The sequence below is a fragment of the Agelaius phoeniceus genome, chromosome 1, assembly GCF_051311805.1.
Source record: "Agelaius phoeniceus isolate bAgePho1 chromosome 1, bAgePho1.hap1, whole genome shotgun sequence".
In the NCBI taxonomy this organism is placed as follows: Eukaryota; Metazoa; Chordata; class Aves; order Passeriformes; family Icteridae; genus Agelaius; species Agelaius phoeniceus.
This window is the reverse complement of record NC_135265.1, coordinates 81,970,706-81,989,547: the sequence shown is the minus strand read 5'-3', so window position 1 is coordinate 81,989,547 and position 18,842 is coordinate 81,970,706. Positions and strand designations below refer to the sequence as shown.

Below are 18,842 nucleotides of genomic sequence, written 5' to 3'. Positions count from 1 at the left end.
TCATTTGATAACACAAATGATACCTACGTATCATTTCACAAGGATTTGGAAAATAACCATCAAATCCAGTAGTTTATTCCAACTTTCATCATAAAGCTGCAGCCTCCTGCACCCCCTTTCAGCATCTGACATGTTTGGAAGGGTTATGCAAAGGAAAGCAGTCCCTCAGCAAGCAGTCTGTCTCACCCGCCTCCCACAGAACTGCAAAAGGGGTGAAAAAAACCACATCAGCTTTACAGAAGGGGTTTGTTTTTATTTTCTCATGCCATAGCTTGTTTTGCTTCTCAACCAGGGACTGCTAGGTGTACACTCCACCGAATATTGGGTTCTCACACTCTTATCAGGCCCACTTCAGATTTGTAAAACTGTTCTTCAAGGATGATTTTCTGTGCTACTGCATCATGTAATCCCTCAGAAAGCTCCTGCTCTCTCTTGCCTCTCTTTATCCTTAAGCAAGCAGTCTTTGATAGCATCTTTGGAAAATAAACTTTAGAAAATGTTGACACCTACGTAATCCTTCTGGTTTTTAAACACAGAATGGTGAGTGAGTTTGATTGATTTGAAGATAATTTGTGTCTTGTATCTGCTGAAATCAGAACGCCAGTGTTAGATGTATTAGTTACTATCTGTCCACTAAAGTAGGACAAAATCCCTCCATACTGTAATAGAAAAACCTCTTGCAAAAAAAAACCCCAAAAAACCAAAAAACCCACTAATGTTTGTTATAAATTTTTTTACTGCACTTTAACAATATTTGAACTTTATACTTTTACAAAGAGAACAAAAAAAAACCAAACTTATTTTAAGCATCTGGTAACTATTTTTTGAACAAAAAAATGTTGTGTGAAAATGTACTGGGAAAATATCCTCCAGATATTGGGTGAAACAGGTTGTTGTTTTTTTTTCATTAGAGGTAGAGATAGCTACTTTTAGTTATTCTTACAACCTTTTTGAAACTATCTTCAAAAATACCATTTTTTCCAGTGAATAATAGAATCTCTTTTCTTATTGTCAAAAGCTTTTGGTCTCCCAACAATTGTAAACTTAATTTTCTGCTATCATAAGTAATGGACATTTTACTGAATGACTGCGTGGTGTTTTAAATCTTCACAGCTTTTGGAGTTGTAAAGACCTATATCCTGATCATCAGGTGAAAAATTAAACTATTAAAGAATTGAAATAATGCTCAAACCTTGGAAAATGGACACTGACACATTTTTCTTAAAGCTAAAGACTATTACATTACAGTAAAACTTGTATTAATCTGTAAATCTCACCAGGAAAGTACATACGTTCAGTAAAAAAAAAAAGTTGAAAATAAATGACTTTTGGCAGAATCCTCTGTACAATTTCAATAGAAGGCTTTGAAGTATTGCAGGTACTTCACAAGGAAATGAAGATGCCCTTTATAAAGCAATGGTAGGTGTTGCTTCATGCTGAGGGCAAGAGTGAATTGAGAACAAAAGAAAGCAGCGTAATTATTTTATTGAGAGATGTAATTGAGAAATAACCTACATAGCCTGTGGACAAGCTGAAGAGTAGATATCACTCCTGTATCTTAGTGAAGGTGTTTGCCACCTCAGCCAAGAGAACTATCCAGAACAACAGTGAAACAGGACACTGAATAAGTAACTAACTATTAAGATGACAATAAATAAGAAGCCGCAGTCGTCATCTGCTGAACATCTCTGTCTTAGTAATGTCCATGGGGAAAAGAAATAAAGAGAATGTGTAGGCAAGAGAAAAATGATGGAGGAGTCAGGGTGGGCCATTCTGTTTCCATAACCAGGTTCTCCCTGCAAGTCTTTGGTGTGAGTGCATTTCAGGCAGGCAGGGCAAGCAGGCAGTTTGAGATTTGTGTATCTGCCCCCATCTTTTGGGCAGTCAGTCAGATGCTCTCACTGAGCTCAGGCTCGCTGAGTGACGCGCTGGCAGCCGGGAGGGAGCGCAGGGAGCGCTGATTGATCTGCGCCTGCCCTCCCCTACAGCCATCAGCCCCAGGCTGAGTGAGGGCTGCCCAAGCAATCCTGAAGACTGGAGATAATGGCTTTAATCCTAGTGGCCAAGAGAGCAGCCAGGATTAAGCACTGTGGTTCCATTTAATTAATGACAAGTGTATTTTGCAGTATTTTAGGGAAGCTGTCAGTTTGCTGCTGTGGAGTGAAACACTATCTGGGTATCAAGCATAGTTACAGGGTTTGCCTCCTGGCTTGGCTTCCTCCTGGAAATTTTACAGCCTCCAGCTGTCATAAAACACATTAAGCAGGACCTCTAAAAGCAATTTAATTTTATTTATGATTATAAAAAAAGGAGGCATAGTTCTAATGGGAAATTTGAATTATTTAACGATAGCAACAGGCAGTATGAACACAACTCCTGCCTACCACTTTCCCTTCATGGAAAAAATAGCTGTTTTTCAGAGAATTAATATTCAGAGCAGGTCCAGTTCATCTTACCTGCTGGGTTCATTTTATTATATAATAAAATCAGATTTATTCTCATTTGGGTATAGAGTATATAGCCATATAAGCATAAGCCATTTATAAACAGTTACTTTGCATGTAGTATAATATAATACCTACTCTCCTAGGTATTTATGAGGAGTATCAAACATTACTTGCCAAAGGGCAGAGATAAAAAGAAGTGTATGGATCTGAACATTGTGCCTGGAGGTGATCACTTGTTGTGCTGGTACCTTTTCAGTTTTTCAGTCTGGAAGAAAAAAAAAATTAAACAGCTGTCTAGTAAGCTTCTTTAGTGAATTTTTCTCAGTCTGGCAAACCTAAGTCTCTCTTTATATTTTACTTACAGAATGGTCTTATCGTTGCCTGTTACCAAGGTTATGTGGACATTGTAATGGCCTTAGCACAATGCCCTCACCTTGATGTGAACTGGCAGGACAACGAGGGGAACACAGCTCTAATTACAGCTGCACAGGCAGGTAAGGCTCTCTGCATCACCTCTGACATGCAGGGTCTTGGGAGGAGTGTGTGTTTAGGCTACTTAATTTTAGGATTTTTTTTCAAATCCCTGAAAGAAATTATTCTGTGTTAAGTAATTCTGGCTAAGCCCACTCCCAAATAGGTTTGTCGTGATTTTCTTTGAACTAATTAATCTACAATAGTATTTATCCAGCAGATTAAGGGAGCAAAAGCTATATGTTTTTAGTAGACACCATTAATTATTTTAACTTAAAATAAAGAAAACCTCATCCCAAGTGTGCAGTATTATAGTGCTTAGTTCCTTTAAGCTGATTTTCCAATGTTTGCTCTGGTGAGCAGCAATTGAGCACTGTGGACATGTAATGTGCTGCATTAGTGCTTTCCTCCCATACTTGCTGCACCTACCTACCTCAGAGGAATTGATGACTGTAGGAAAACATATCATCATTAAGAAATACCTTATTTGCTAAGACATCCTTCATCCACTCCACAGCTGAAAAGCAAAAAACCTCAGCAGGATTTAGGATTTGCCAATGATCCTTTTGTAACACCTGATATCAACATCAACCATGTTAATCCTGATGCAGGCTGGAGTTTAGCACAAGGTTTTTCTTTTATCCCACCCAGCATGGTAATGTACAGTGAATGAGTCTTACAGATCACTTAGATGTCAGAGAAGCTCCTGGGAGAGTTCCTTGCTTCCAGTGTTCAGTTAGAAAACAATCATTTGATTATTTCTGTTTAAACTGAAGGGCTGTGCTTCAATCTTTAAGGGAAGGTTTAGTTTCCTCTAATGAGTGTCAACAAAGTGCTAAACCATGTAAATCAGGAAAAATTTCTCCAAGGAAGGAAGCCATCACTTTGTAGTCTAAAAGCCAGGGGCTGCCTGGCTCTGCATCTCTGGTTTCCTTTGCATGTTGTAAAGCACTCTGCAAAGGCAGTCACTTTCCAAGACAATGCACAGCTGGCCTTTATCATGTCTGCTGACTGGTGAAGAGTCTGGGATGTTTGTGGGAGCTCGTGGGACATAGTTCTCACTCCTAGACACTGGCTGCCTGAAGGGAGCAAATTTCTATCTGGGAGCATCAATGGGCATTACAAGCCATGTCTAAAGATTGGAGCAGTTCAGTTTCCATGTCAATTTAGTAATAGTGCCACTAGACATATCCAGGTAGTACCTAACCTTGCTTTGTATTGTACCAAAAAGTGAACTCTGCGAAAGTTCCTGCAAGATGGGTCTTGAATACTGGAAGAAAGAACTGTGACCACATTCATAGCAAAGTCATGAGTAGAGTAGCTTTCCAAAGAAGGTGGAAAAGTCCCCAAAACACTAATCTACTTTTATTTATCTCCCCTAATATAAATTTGAACTAAAAAAGGTTTAACACTGCCTCCTTCTTGACCTTTATAACTCATGATAATGAGCTCAGAATTAATCCAGTGGGCTGACATTGATTTGACACTCTCTGCCAGTACTTGCTATTGATCCCAAAAGCAACTGGAAATTACTGTAGTCAACAGAAATTTATACAAACCCCCAACAACTTGGATGTCTTCCCCTGCCTGTGCTAATCCTGAGCTACAGGGTTTACACCAATACTGCTGCAATGTTAATAGAGATTACTGTGAGGCTAATACTGCAACCAGAGGAGTTACAGTGCAATAGATGCTGCTTAATTATTGCTGGATGTTAAGTAGTAACACTGAGCAGTCCATTATAAAGACCTGAAAGCAAAGCTTATGCAAGCTTGCCTTCAGTGGAGAATTTATTTGTTGGTGGAGGGGTTAACTTTAGGCTGTGAAAGTAATCACACTTTTGCAAAATAAGTTATTCTGAAATCACTGTTGTTTATACCAAAACTATGGGGTTTGCTGTGGAAAGTGTAATAGCAAATCCACGTTATTTCAGGTATCTGTGAGATGGTATTTGAAGGTTTCAGAAAGTGCTGCCATTTTTGTTATGATCCACTGCCAGGTGGGCCATCGTGTATGGCCAGACCCCAAAGGGGAGCTGGATGGGAAAAATCATGTGGTCTTGAGGAGTTGTTCCTTGTGTATAGATACCAAAACAGATGACAAGGACTCTTCACTTGTGCTGAGGAGTTTAAAATCCACAATTGCCTATGCCATTTCATGACTGCCCAGACATGATGCTCAAATATGAGCATCAGCTTGAAATAAATAGGATTAAATTAAAGAGCAACTAGAGTCTCAGAAGATGAGTGAATTCAGTTTCTCATATTGCTTTTGATAATTTGAGATTCTCATCCTCCAACAAAAGTATCTAAGGCTGAAGTTTTCTGCATGGGCTGATCAGAGAAAGACAGGTTGGGAGGATCAGTGAAAAGCAGTTCTGTCTTAACAAGCTTATTAATATAGAAAAATAACCACAAAGTGCTGTGCTTTGTGTGTAAATGTCACATTTGAAAATTGGTCTGTTCGCCTGCTTTCTCTATGTTTCCTATTTCTTATATCCCTTTTCAGAGAGAGCTTGCCTTCCAGAACTGTAAATGCATTGCAGTCTGCAGCAGGTGGTGTCCAGAAATGGGTGGTAATGCTATTGAAGCAGAAGAAAAATCATTAAACATCATTACAAGGACAATGCAGAAAAAAACGGGAGATTGATACAAACATGTGGTTGAAATAACAAGTGGAAAAGGAAAAGAAAGAAAATTACAAATTTTTTTCCTCAGTTCTGCTGCTGATGGGGACATAGCTACATCAATGTATAGTAATTGGCATGCACTGGTGCTCAGAGGGAGTTGTATTTGCTTACAAAGTATACATGTTTTATGTTACAGCCACCAGTTTGAGAGCCTTGCTGGGAACAAAATTGGAAGCTATCCCAGTTTCTGTTTATTAAGAAAGACATGAGAACACAGACACCTAAAACACCCAGAAGATAAAGCCTTCTGGGTGTCTTTGGTTCCATCCATCTGTGAGGAAGCATTCGCTGCCCGCAGGCCAAACACAAGAATTTTGCAGGTACAATTCAGGAGTGAGATGTTATTTGACAAAGGGTCTTCCTTACTATGCAGCTTATCCTTCTGCCTGCATTACACAGATTATTAGGTAATATTGTCATCATTACAGGCCCTTCCTTTGTGGCAGCAATTAAGTGAATTAAGCTATTACAGACATCTGTGCTGATCTCTAAATATGGCTCGCAGGGAGAAGAAGTGAGCCCTTGGCATGCCAGTTCTGGTAGGAAGTAGATCTGGCTTGCAAACAGCAAAAGCCTGCTTTGAATTCAGTGTTGCCAAACGGGCAGAGCCCAGGCTCGTTTATTTTAGAGCTGCACAGGGCTTTCACAGCAGACTTCGCATCACAGGAGGCTCACCCAGTTTATAAATTAGGTACAGGCTGCTCATTCACGCAGACACAGGAGAACCAAAGCAAACTTCATGGCATTAAATCAAAAGTGTACGACGGGGTTTGAACTAAAACTTGGCAGCTCTGAGTTTTGCTTTGAATTTGATATCTGTTTGAACTGGAAATCTGAAGCAAAACCTCAGAGGACAGAAGATCCTCCAGATTAAAACTGATTTTCAGGAATCCCTGAGACACAAAACTTCTGTGAATCACAAACTTCTTAATTTTCTTTCATATTTTGCTGCTGGTTTGTTTTTGGTTTTTTTTTTTTTTTGTGTCTAATTTGAAGTCACTTCTAGTCCCCTGGAGAGTTTTGGTTAAGAAAGGTCTTTCAGGATTAATTCTTAGGATCACCCCAGATTTGCAAAACATCTCCTACTGTAATTATACTTTTGGCAAAAGGAAGAACATCTTCAGTGATGTAATAACTGCTGAAAAATCTTCCATTTTATTATTTCTACTTCTTTCAGCTTGTCTCTAGTCTTTGTGGTCAAAAAGCAGGGTTTTGTTCCAAAGCCTTCATGAACCTTCATGATGTTGCACATCACTGAATCAGAGCATGTCCTGCAAAACAATTTGGGCACAAAGATTCTCCCAGTAGCAACTGACTCCTTTCTAGGATTTGATTTTATGCCATAGAATCAGCAAAGCTGAATTCTCTGTATTGAGTAAGCAGGACCAGGCCACTTGATCCTGCCCTGAACACAGTTCGCTTTTGCTTTGTTCAGCTTGTTGTGGTTTGATGAAACTTTATATTTCATTCTCATCAGACTGCTCAAGGTACAGGGAGCTTTTTATTTGGTTTTCTCTGGCTCTGGAGTTGCTCATCTGATCTGCATTATCTCTACATCTGCTCAGGTTTCACGAGAGTCTCCAGTTATGCAGAAAGGTAACAGAGTAAAAAAAATAGGAGAGAAAGAGTAACACCTGCAACACAAATTAATTGGTAAAGACTTTCTTAACTTGCTTTTCAAAATGAATGGAGGACTGTGTTGGTACAAAGTGGCTGCTGATGAAATGTACACCAGATGTGATGCTACAGACTTTTAAAATTGTCCTGTATGAATTCTAATCTACTTCAGTAATATTTCTAGATGAATTTGAATGGCATGCATCACAGAATAGTCATCTGGTCTGCAGAGCAAAATGAGAGAATATTTTTACAGCTCTTGCTAATTAAATTGTGATTGTTGCAGCTGCCTGACAGACGGCATTATTTTATAGAGCATCAAAGCATCATAAAATGATTGACAAGTGAAGGGAAAACTGTTTTGAATGAGTCATAATGACCCTAGCTATTCATCTGATAGTCCAATTATAAAGATTTGGTGTCTTAATTGCTCTTCCAACCATTTAGCCAGAGATGTGTTCAGCTCCTCCATATAGCCTTGTAGACACCAGTTATCCTGGCACACAAGGCCCATGAATGGCAACAACAGTTGCTTTTAGAAACAGAACTTAAATAATTTATTTTACTACCAAAACTGAACATCAATCCAATTTCCCAACTGCAGGAAAGTAGACAAGTGGCTTTACACTGTCAGATGGAAAAATAAAAATGTGGGATGCTACACAAAATATTCCTTGCTCTTGTATCAGGCCTGGCATAGTTTGAAAGCATTGTTAGCTGGAACAACTATGTGCAGTCATCACTTTTTAATGAAGCAGCATGATTGTAAGGCTCAAATTTACCAGGGGAGGGAAAAAGCTGAACCTTTGGAATAAGTTGCCCCTGGTGATGGGGCATCGGGTGTAGGGATTGCCTCTGCAGTGCTACTCACAGGGTCAAGAACCTGGGGCCCCTTGCAAACTCAGAGTGACCATTTCTGGTCTTCAATTATTCTCTTACCTTAAACTGACTTTTCAGAAAGGAGAGCAATTCGAGAGAAGGTAGGAACCCAGATTTTCCACCTCCTATCCCAATATTCTGGTCAAAAGTCAGGGCCACTTAATCCTAAGGCTGATGATGGCTGATGAGTGTTGAATGGAAGAGGACACAAAGAAAAGATATCTTATTAATTATCTGCATTTTCCAGTTATCAGACCTGCAGGAGTAAATTTTTGGTTTATCCTTGAGACAGCACCTGCATTGTATGACATTTTCTCTGCTTTTTTGTTTCTTTAAAGGGCACATAACCATTACAAACTATTTGTTGAACTATTTTCCTGGGCTTGATATTGAGAAGAGGAATGCGTTTGGATTCACAGCCCTGATGAAATCTGCAATGCAGGGCCGAACAGAATGTGTGAAAGCCTTGATGATGGCAGGTATGCAAAGTGCTTTTCTTCGTCTTTGTCAACATCTAACAACTACCAAGAATAAAATTGTCTCTTGGGATGTTTTTGCTCTGAGAACTGTGGTACAGCCTTTCCTGGAAATCTGTGCAGCTTTTAAATAAGCCTTAGTCAAGGCAGTGAAGGCACATGCTGCAGGAGTTTGCTTGTACAACCTCACCCAGGAGCTCTCCTAGAGCTGTGAAGGTGAGATTTATTGTCTCCAGGAGAGTCTGGGGAGCAGGATCACCAAAATTTGTAGAACATGAGTTGATGAAATCCATGACACAGGTGGGAAAGACATGCTGGTCGCTGGCTGCCATCTCTGTGTGTGGCAGACACTGCAAGGGTGAGATCACAGCCAGACCTCCATTTCTGCCTTGAACTGTGTTGGGGACTGGAAAGCTTTGGGGGCTCCAGCCCCTGTCATGAGTGTTGAGTGTAGGGGCCACATCCCACCAGGGAACACTGGTGGGAAATCTGGTCACTCACTTTTTGTTAATGCCTCTACAGCTCTGAGTTTGGTCACCAGGTTTATGAGCAACAGAGCACCACCAGGTCTGTGTCTGCTGCAAGGAGGGAGCTGTGGCACAGGGAGTGAGCAGGTCCCTCTCTGCCCACCTGTCTCTCTACACAACTGAGAACAGGAATTATGTTTTTTGCTCTTGGCTCTTGTCTGCTGTTGAATTTCTGGCTGTGTTGCATTGCAAGGTGAAGGGGTCCTGGAGAGGAGAATCAGAAGGCTCCTTGAGGGGCAACAGCCTCTACAAGAGCAGTCCTAACATACAGCGTTTTTCAGCCACAATATTGTATGGGTTTTTTAATATGAAGTAATTGGTATATAAACTTTTAGATAACGATTAAATAACTAGTTTCTATTACTATATATACTTGTTTTTCAGATGCAAATATGAAAACACAAATTAAATATTGTGGAAATAATAACAAATGGCACGTGAATATTGTTACTGTCCAGATCAAGAGTCCTATAGGTCCATATCGTTGGGAGAGATCTTGAACAAAGAGTTCATTTCAGTGATTTTGCTGTCACAAGAGTCTAACCCTTCATAATCAGAGTATTTTAAGTCACACGATTTTGTCAAGCATAGTGATATTACTATCCTTCATTCCATAATATCCAGTTTCTAGACATTGATATGACACAGAAGACATGATGTGGTAACTAGTGTGTTATTTTCTGCTAGGTTCTGTAGCCTCTTACTCTGGAACAAAGGCTTAGGAACTGGATCATTCATTTTAAATTTTTATGACAGAAAATTATGAAACTACTGTCAGAGCTTGAATACTACTAGAAACAGATGTACTTTCTGGACTCACACATACATCATGCAGATGCTAGTTCAGAATTTTCCAGTGAGTGTTATAAATCATTACTTAAAATGAAACTTCAATCTTAAGATTTTCTGACTTGTCAAATTTGCCTTATGGTGTCATGACCTATTATTATCACTTGAGATCTGAGGGAAGCTTGTTCTTTCTGTTTGGGTCACTAGAAGCTGTTTTGCAACCTTTCATCTATGCAAATAACACAGTACTTGTTATTCTGATTCTTATACTAAAATATTATTATCAAAGTTCACTTCTGTGGTTACTGCCTCTGGCATCTGAATAGCCATTTCTTGTTTCCATGATTCATAAAAAACCAGAATATTGGGGAGAACAAACCTTTAGAGAGCCAGAAAATGGGTTTTTTTAGCCTCCATCTTGGGTTTGCCTACAGAAAGCTTTATCAGCCTATTTTTGCATCAGAGATAGAGAGGATACCCAAGGTCATCCACCAACTAAAGATCTAGCAAGTTAATATACCTTTGATTTTCTGAATTGCAGTTTCAGTGAGTACTTGCAGTTCCTCACATTTTCAGCTCAAATTAGAGGCCACAAAGGAAGCGCAGTAATTTGCCTTCACCCATTTTAATATCTGAGTATTTTTTAGCACTGCACAGTCTGGTGAAATGGAGGGAGGGAAGGAGGGAAATTCTCATTCAGAATGGATTTAGAAGTAGTTTGAGATTTAAGAGACACTGAGTGGGTGCTGACAATTAAGTACTAGTGAGCTGCAGAAGGTAAAAAACATTATTAAAAGATTTGGTGAAAAAATAAGTTTCACAAATAAAGCAGCAAAATTTGATATTAAAATGTAAAAATGCATGGCAACATAGAGGGGAAACACCCATAATCTGCTGTGGGTCTCCTTGCACAGCTACAAAGCAGTTATGTGTGTTTAGAAAAGAGTTACAGCCAGGAGGTTTTAAACCTGGTATCCATTCAGAGGCTTGGGTAAGACCTCTGCTGATGGCAATGCAGGAGGTCAGCAAAGCAAAATAACTCACCTTCCTAGCTGCCTTAGCATGGATTCAGCACAGTCAGATGGGGAAAGAGGTGACAGCAATGTGTGACAGATGGTCGGAGCTGGATTGCCAAAGTGACTGCTCTTTCTGAAATTTGAGTTTGTGGAGGGGGGGCAAGGTCAATCACTACAAGATTAAGGCACTCTGAGACACTTGGCCATAGCGTTGCTCTTTCAGAGGGAGCCTTTGGAACATGTGAATTTGCTGTTTGTGAGCACACAGCGGGTGAAGGGGGGCCCCTCTGCCACTGGCAGTTTGTCACAGGCTGCTGCACTGCCAGCACCACGCCGCTGCCAGCACTCATCAGGGGAGCCAGCCAGAAATGCTGGTTGCTGTTCACGTGTCAAGCCCTGCTGTAATCTCCAGTCTAAACTCAGTGCTGCTTTAGTAATGCTGGCAGAGTGGCCCTGGATCTGGAGACTGGACTTTAAACACCACCCAAAAAACAGGCTGGCAACAAACACCCGAGTCTCTTCAGCCCCATCTTTAAACTCAAGATGCCTGTTCTGCACCTCAAAAGGACTTGAAGTCTTAATAAAATAGGATATTTATATCCTAAAGGAGCATGCGTGTTCAAATTAATTGTGCTGAAAATGATCTTCAGGGAAACTTCTAGGAAAAGCAAGGCAAGTGGCAAGTGCAGCATTCCTGAAAGAAAACTTGTAGGCTATAGTTACACTGAAATTACAATTAGTTCTATAAGACTGCTATCACATTTACAAAGGGACATGACTACTCATGTATATTCTAGATAAGGCATTCTGCTGAATGACAAGTTTGTTCAGGAATGTATCCTGATTTGCACAGAAAATCAATAAAACTATGGTGAATAACACCTTAGGAGAGATTTTGTGATACAAGGTAAAAAGTCAGCATTGATTTCTCTTGGTAGGTTGGGATTTCAATACTCTGTAGTATTGTTTTCTGAGACAGTTTCCAAAACACCTGGGGAGCCATGGGAGAAAGAATGGGCTTCTCCTCAGAGGAAGATGAGCCAAGGGTGACAGCACCAGCCTCATCAACAAAGGTGTTCCTTTGAGGAACGTGGCAGGGCTGGTGTCAATAACCTGGATCAGGCAGCACTGCAGTGATTGCCAGGCAAGTCCATGATAACAAAGGCAAGTTCATAGAGTCAAGATAGGTCTGAGGCAAAACAAGAAATTATGTCTGTGGGTCAGGGTCCAGGCCAGCAGGGCACAGGCATAGCCCAGACAAGGACCAGAGCTGAGTGCAGCCCCCAAGCAAAGGTGAGGAGCCCCCACTGAACAGTTTCTCACACTGCTCTTTTTGAGCTACTCGGCTCCAAATTCTCACAGCTGCACCATATCAGAACTGAAATGACTTTTTCTTGAAGATAATGGTAAACAGCTGTCTAGACCTCTTGCTTGTTTACAAGCTGAGAATTAAATTTTTTATTTGAAGACAATTCCTTTAGCTGCTGTTCTTCCTGTATTAATTCCTTGCCTGTTATATGTACATCAGGGAAACAACTTCCACATAATTTGCCACAGTCACAGTGAGCTTTTTTGGGAAGGAGCTCAGATTCAGGCAAGTATTAAGAAGGGACTAGGGAAAGAGGCTAGTGTGAGATGAGGGAAATCCAAAGATAGGAAGTTTGGGTCGGGAGGTTCAAAAAGAGGTTAGGAAGCAGGAGGTATGTGTTGATCTGCCTTTTTCCCACCCCTCTGTGATTTATCTGTAATTTCTACAGTCATGAACTTCATCAAACCATTCTGCCTCTGAGATCCTTTCTTCAAATCCACATGAACTCTTTGATTCGTTCCTTCTCTTTGGCTTCTTTCCACCTTCCAGGCCGGGTCCCGTGCTTGACTCCCTGCAGTGCCCTGGTGCTCTCTCTCTGAGTGTCCTTTCTGCAAATTTCACTTAAATTATACTTTAACTGTTATCAGCAATTTTGCTTAGGGTGTCTCCTTCCACATCCATTCTTGATCTATGTCTCCAGCATCTTCTCTTTAGGGATATTCTCAGAGACTTAGGAACTAGCTTAATAAAGCTGAGATTTTTATCACTTTTCCCGTGCTCTCTTTTTGCCTTTATCTTCCTCTAATGACAAAACGTCCTTTGTGGGAAAGGTTATACTGAACCCACCACAAACTGGATTGTGGTTGCTTTTCCTTATATCAAGTACTCCTTATTCCAGTTTGAAATGCTGTCTCCAAGATAATCCACCTGGAAAAAAAATTAGTATTATTTTATGTACCAGTATTCTGGTAACAGTCTCATTACCAGTATTCTCTGGCCCTTTCCTCAGATTTCTGGACATCTCCTTCTTGTGAAGCAATGGGATAGACTGTCACTTTTGTGACAAGATCTGTGTGGGTCAGTTTTGTGTTGTCTGTTTGAAAATGGTCCTTCATCTGGTAAAGAAGCCCTTCAATAAGTCAAATGTTCTTTGTATCCCAGCTTTAAACTCTTTCAAGAAACCCAGAAACTGTCTGCAGGGACAGAGATATGAGTAAACCATGACTAAATGTTGCAGAGCTCAGTATGTTGAAGGCAGCTGGGCAAAGTGCCCGTGCCTGTCCCAGGGAACAGATCTGCAGAACAGTCTGCAGACTGGAGCATGCAAAGCTCCCTCTGAGATCAGTCAAAGTTCAGAGGCAGAATATAAACCAAAGGATTTTCAGTTTAAGAACCTGTCTGCCTGAAACCAGAGAGTATTCCCTCACTCTCCCATTGATTTCATTCTTCACCTTCATACCCATGTACTGTAGAGCATCAAGGTGTGTGTGCCCAGGATCACTTGGATGCAAAGCCCAGGATATGGTGCCAGTTGTCAAGTCCTTGACACGTCTCTGAGATTCTTTTTAATTGGTGCCATCAAGCCAATTTTTTGACAGGTCTTTTGTATCCTTTAGCATTCACCAGCTGTAATCTGCTGGCTATTTGCAACAGTGTCCTGCCAACTTCAGCTTCCAGAACCACTTGCTGCTGTTCATTGTTCTGCAGCAATTCTTCCACAGGTGCACTTTGGATTGAGCTTCCTGTGTCCTTTACAGAGCTCTTCTTTGTCAGCAGGACTGGGCACACGCCATCCTCATTGACAAATGCCCACAGCTCCACCCTAATGTCATGGGAAGACTTCCCTGCAATTTTCAGGTTGCCAAGGAATGTGGGTATGATACTAAGGAAGTTGTAAAGGATACCATGGGGCAGACTGGGATGTCTGCTTCTCATGATATTCTTGTATCCTCTTTTCAATAGCCCCCAAGTGCCCCGGGGGAGAAGAGTGTAACTCCACTTGAAAACAAGAGGGAAGAAGAAGGGCAAAAGCCAATGTGTGAGGTCTTAGTGGAAGATGGAGAGATCAATGGAGAGATCAAAAGAAATGCAAAGATGAAAAAGGATGCAGAAATATGTGAGAAAAAAAAAGAATGGTGATGGGGACAGACATCAGAATCAGAGAGATTAAGATCATAAACTGGGAATGGGAGGACAGGCCACTTGAAATAATTTCCTTCCAGGACAAAACACTTCAAATGTCTAAGCCTCTGCTGTGTAGCCTGTATCCCAGCTGCCTTTTATGGCTGATCCACTTAGCAATAACAGAATGTTTTGGCTAACAGTTACTTCATTTCCTTAGGCTTGTTATCTCAGGTAGGTGAGACCAGCTGTTCTGGGTTCAAACTGAAGGTCCATCTCACCCATTATCCACTCTTGGACATTTATGGATACTTTCCTTATATTTGATCACCCTTGTTACCATCTTCTCAACATTTCCTAATTCTACAGGGTCCTTTCAGACATAAGAAAGCATGAATTGCACATTTTTTACTTTCTTTTTTTTCCCCCCATTTTTAATGGAAATACTTTAAAAGAAATTAATTTTATTTTATTTACTGTTTTTACCCCTAGTGAGCAGTGAGTGGATATTTTCATGAAACTTGTGATTATTAGCCTAAGACCTTTCTTCCAAGTGGATGTGACCAGTAGAAAGTTCACTATTCGATACGGGGAAGGATTTCTTTATAGAGAATTGTTTCTTTCCATATCTGTAACTCTTTTCTTGTGAGCTCAAGTGAATGGATATTAAAATGGCAGTCAAGATTAAATGCAGGTGAAACTCATTATTTCATTATTTGTAATTTTAAGAGAATTTCATATATGCACTCTTAATGCCTTTTACCTTGTTTTAAATACATAAGGAGTTCATAAAGTCAGGAATCAGATGTATCCTTATTGTATGTTCATTTTGACACAAATATTATTGTGTATTTTATGTGACATTTTCATGTAGGGATCTGCCTGACTCACCTCTGATAACAGAAATGTGGGTGTTTTAATTAATTAATGCTAATTGTTTTTCTTTTGAGGGGCAAATGTTCATGCAACTGACCCAAGCCGGGGACTGACTTCATGGGAATGGGCTTGTTTCACAGGAAGATCAGAGTCTGCCTTCGTCATGCAGAAGCTGATGGACAGGCCATGCCCAGAACAGTTTTCTGATCAATATAAACCAGAATGGCCAAAAATGAAGGAACTTCTTGCCAAGGCTGCAGAGCCAAAAAGCTGCTTGCAGAAGATTTCTGAGTGTGTAAGGGCTGCTGTCTCGTTCCGGTCTTTCTATGGCCCAGAAGAGGATGGGGTTCTTGACCACATGGTGAAGGTGACAACAAGTTTGGGAAGTCCCTTCATCGCCCTGGGGTGCCGGACTGTGTGCCCAGGCAGCCCACCTTGTGTGGGGAAACGCAGACTGGCAGTGCAGGAGATCCTTAGGAAGCAGAGAGCAGAGGAGATCCGATCTCAAGACAAAGATCACGTTAGCAGCTATGAGAAGCTCTTCCAGAACTCCAAAGTCACTGTGGTCCCCAAGAAGAAGGAACGAAGAGCCAGCCTGCAGCCCATCAGCATGGCCATGTCCCAGGTGACAACAGTAGCCACGAGGAAAGCAAGTCTGCTGCCGCTCCACCTGCTTCGACGGAGCAGTGTCCGGCCGGGATTTGTCATCCCCAAAGTCCGTGTCAGCAAGGCTCCTCCGCCCACCTTCCAGCCAGAAAAGGCCAGGAGGAGGAGCAGTGCCAAGGAGGACCCCTATCTGCAGATTCCCAAATGGAGATACAAGGAGCTGAAAGAAGAGCGGAGGAAGGCAGAGGAGTTGGAGAAGAATAGAGCAGCAGAGGCTCAAAAGCCCAGGCAGGTGTCTCCTGCCCAGAGCAGGACCTGATTTGAAGGCAGCTGCTGAGAAGGTTCTTGAGCTGCTAGTCTTGTTATCCCAGCAAGGTAACAGACTGAATGCCTTTGTGCGTGCCCACTGCTCATGGAGCTGGAATACTGAGTCATGGCAGGAGCAGGAAAGGAGCAGAAATACAGCAAGAGCTATGCCACAGCAAGTCTGATGGTGGAGCAGGAAGATGCTTTGAGCTGGAAGACTTACTCGGTTTACTGGTCTGCTGTTGACAGGACATTCTAAGTGGTGCAGTCCTCTTATGGATTCCTGTTTTTCCAGCTCCTGGTGAATGACTGTGAAACAGTTTGAAAAACGTGTTTGAAAGGATCGTATTTTGTGTTTGTTCATTTTGTAATGGACAAAATTAAGGAGTTGTGCTTTTGACACTAGACATTCCTCCCTCTTCTTCCTTAGGTAGACATATTGCAAAGGTTTATAGTAATAATTAAAAGTTTAAAATTTACCACAGTGTTGGTTGGCAGTGAAAATCCAGGTCTACAATTGTTTTGGATATACTAAGCACTTTATTTCTATTCCAGTTAACAGATTTTAAGTACAGGTCTATACAGTCTGTATGGATGCAGTTCCTAATGCTATTGTTTATTCTGTTGAACCTAAAAAGGGCTTAATATGAAATATCTGTGCAGTTGAAGTATTCACATCTTCTGCAAATATAAATCAGGTGCATGGAGTGATTTGAAGAAATATAGAAGATGAGACAGTTTCTTTCTTTGAAGAAATATAGAAGATGAGACAATTTTTGATTGCCACCACCACCTAAGATATGCCTCCTTCAATAGATTTCCCTTTATCCATTATCTGTTGTCTCCTTTTTAGTCTCAGGGAATATTTTGTCATTGCTTTTAACTGTGAAATAAGGGAGATGGTGAAGCACAGTGGATATTTTTTAGGTTGATATTAAAGTTTCTTTTTAAAAAACTCACCAGGTTTATTGTTAGCCTTTCCAGAATATAGCCAGGACAAGAATATTATGCAGCTTCCAGAGGTTCAACCAACTTTCCCAGGTGTCAAGTGCAGCTACAGGCTGTGAATACCCAGTCAGAGGTGCAGTACCAGGCAGCTCAGCCACTGATGTGGCCAGATGTCACTGTAACCTTGGGTACCACACCTCTGGGTGCCCGAGGAGGGCAGTACCTCACCCCCTGTTTCCACACAGGGAGAAGACTTTCCCTTGTATGGAAGTGCATCTCCAAGTGGCAGTTCCCACAGGTTGCTGCAAGTTTTTGTGCTCCTTTAAGGATCCATTAAGGATTCCTCTGGTTGTACCAGTCGTCAGGCTGAACAGCAAGCCAAGCCCTGGCAGATTCTGGTCAGGAAGGGCTGTGAACCTGCTGCTTGCTGAAGAAAGACCATGCTGATAGAAGTAGAGGTCCAATGCAAACAGCACAGAGCACGTGCTCAGGGTAAGGTTTTGCTCAGGCTTTGCACACATTTGAACTGAAATGTGCTGCAGTGTGTCCTCCTGAAGGTGTTGCTGTGCTGGAGCCCCGGCAGACCCCAGCAGCTGCTGCTGCTGTCACCAGTTTCTCCCCTCAATTAAAGAGAGGGAAAACTTTTCCATCCTTTAGTCCCACAGCACAGAGGCTGGCTTCAGTCTCACTGAATTTGTAATGAAACTGTGCATGCCATGGGAGAAATAAATTCAGTTGATTGAAAACTGGAGCCCAGATCAGCACTGCCATTTCCTGTCTGAGGGGTCTGACAGGCGTTAGGACAGATGTGGGAGACAAAGATTTTTTCACACAGCCTGTTCTTTGTACTTCCGTGCTGGCCAGACTGCAGTGCCAGGTGGCCTCCTGGGTCAGAGCTGGAGGAATATGCACCTGCCAATACACCTGCCCAGTCCTGGGAATATGAATAGCAGTTTAATCTGTAAGTGCATCAGGGCTGTGCAATTCATAGGCACCAATTTTTTAATGGCTTTGGGGTGACCAGAGTACAAGTTGAACTCATTTCTCTGGAAAGCAGGCAGACAATCTTTTGGCTGGCTGTGGCAAAGGTATCAGGATAGATTTCAAATTGGTACACTGGATTGAATGGTTTAACTGTTAATTTTTGTTTACTGCCAACCCAGGGTTTTGAAGATTTAGTACTCAGATTTGGTTCTGAAAAGCAACCTGTGCTACAGCTGAGCACTTGAATTTGCACTTTCAGTACCACCTGCAAGAGACCGACAATTGACAGGTGCACTCAGGGATTAATGAACAGTATGTTAGAATTAGGGGCTGGAAATTAAGCCTATTTTCTAATCCTTTGTACTTTACTGTGTTCATGTGCATAAATGTGATATTTCCATTAAAAGAGGCACAAGATGTTAAACTTATTTGGCATGCTCATTCTTCAGAGGGGTTTTGGGATGCTGCCTTTCACTTTCCAGTGGATCTAAAAGCCCGTTCACTTTCACCAAAAGACTCATCAGCATCACCTAAAAGTTGTTTGGTTTCCATGCAGTTATTGTGGATTAACTTCCACTCCTATTGAATTTTTCCCTAGGAGTTAAGGAAAACTGTTGCTTTTGTTTCCCATCAGGTTTTCACTGGTCATCTTGCTGGAGAAAGAAGTCATTGCTTTTCTGGCCTGTGTCCATGCTCTGCTGCAAGCACATGGTCTCCCAGTATCCTTGCTGAGAGTGTGACTCCACTTGAGGCATCTGTGTAAAGCTTTGCACTTGCTAGT

The 18,842-nt window shown here is 41.4% G+C and overlaps 1 protein-coding gene across 1 annotated transcript in view; it reads left to right on the top strand.

Moving 5' to 3' along the window:
* ANKRD33B (ankyrin repeat domain 33B) overlaps positions 1–18,485 on the top strand; it is a 45,674-nt gene extending 27,189 nt beyond the window's left edge. The window contains exons 2-4 of the mRNA XM_054647000.2: positions 2,812–2,941; positions 8,442–8,582; positions 15,292–18,485. Of these exons, the coding sequence (XP_054502975.1) occupies positions 2,812–2,941; positions 8,442–8,582; positions 15,292–16,142 (1,122 nt within the window). The 3' untranslated portion in view covers positions 16,143–18,485. The remainder of the gene's footprint in view (positions 1–2,811; positions 2,942–8,441; positions 8,583–15,291) is intronic.
* Positions 18,486–18,842: the final 357 nt, after the last annotated feature.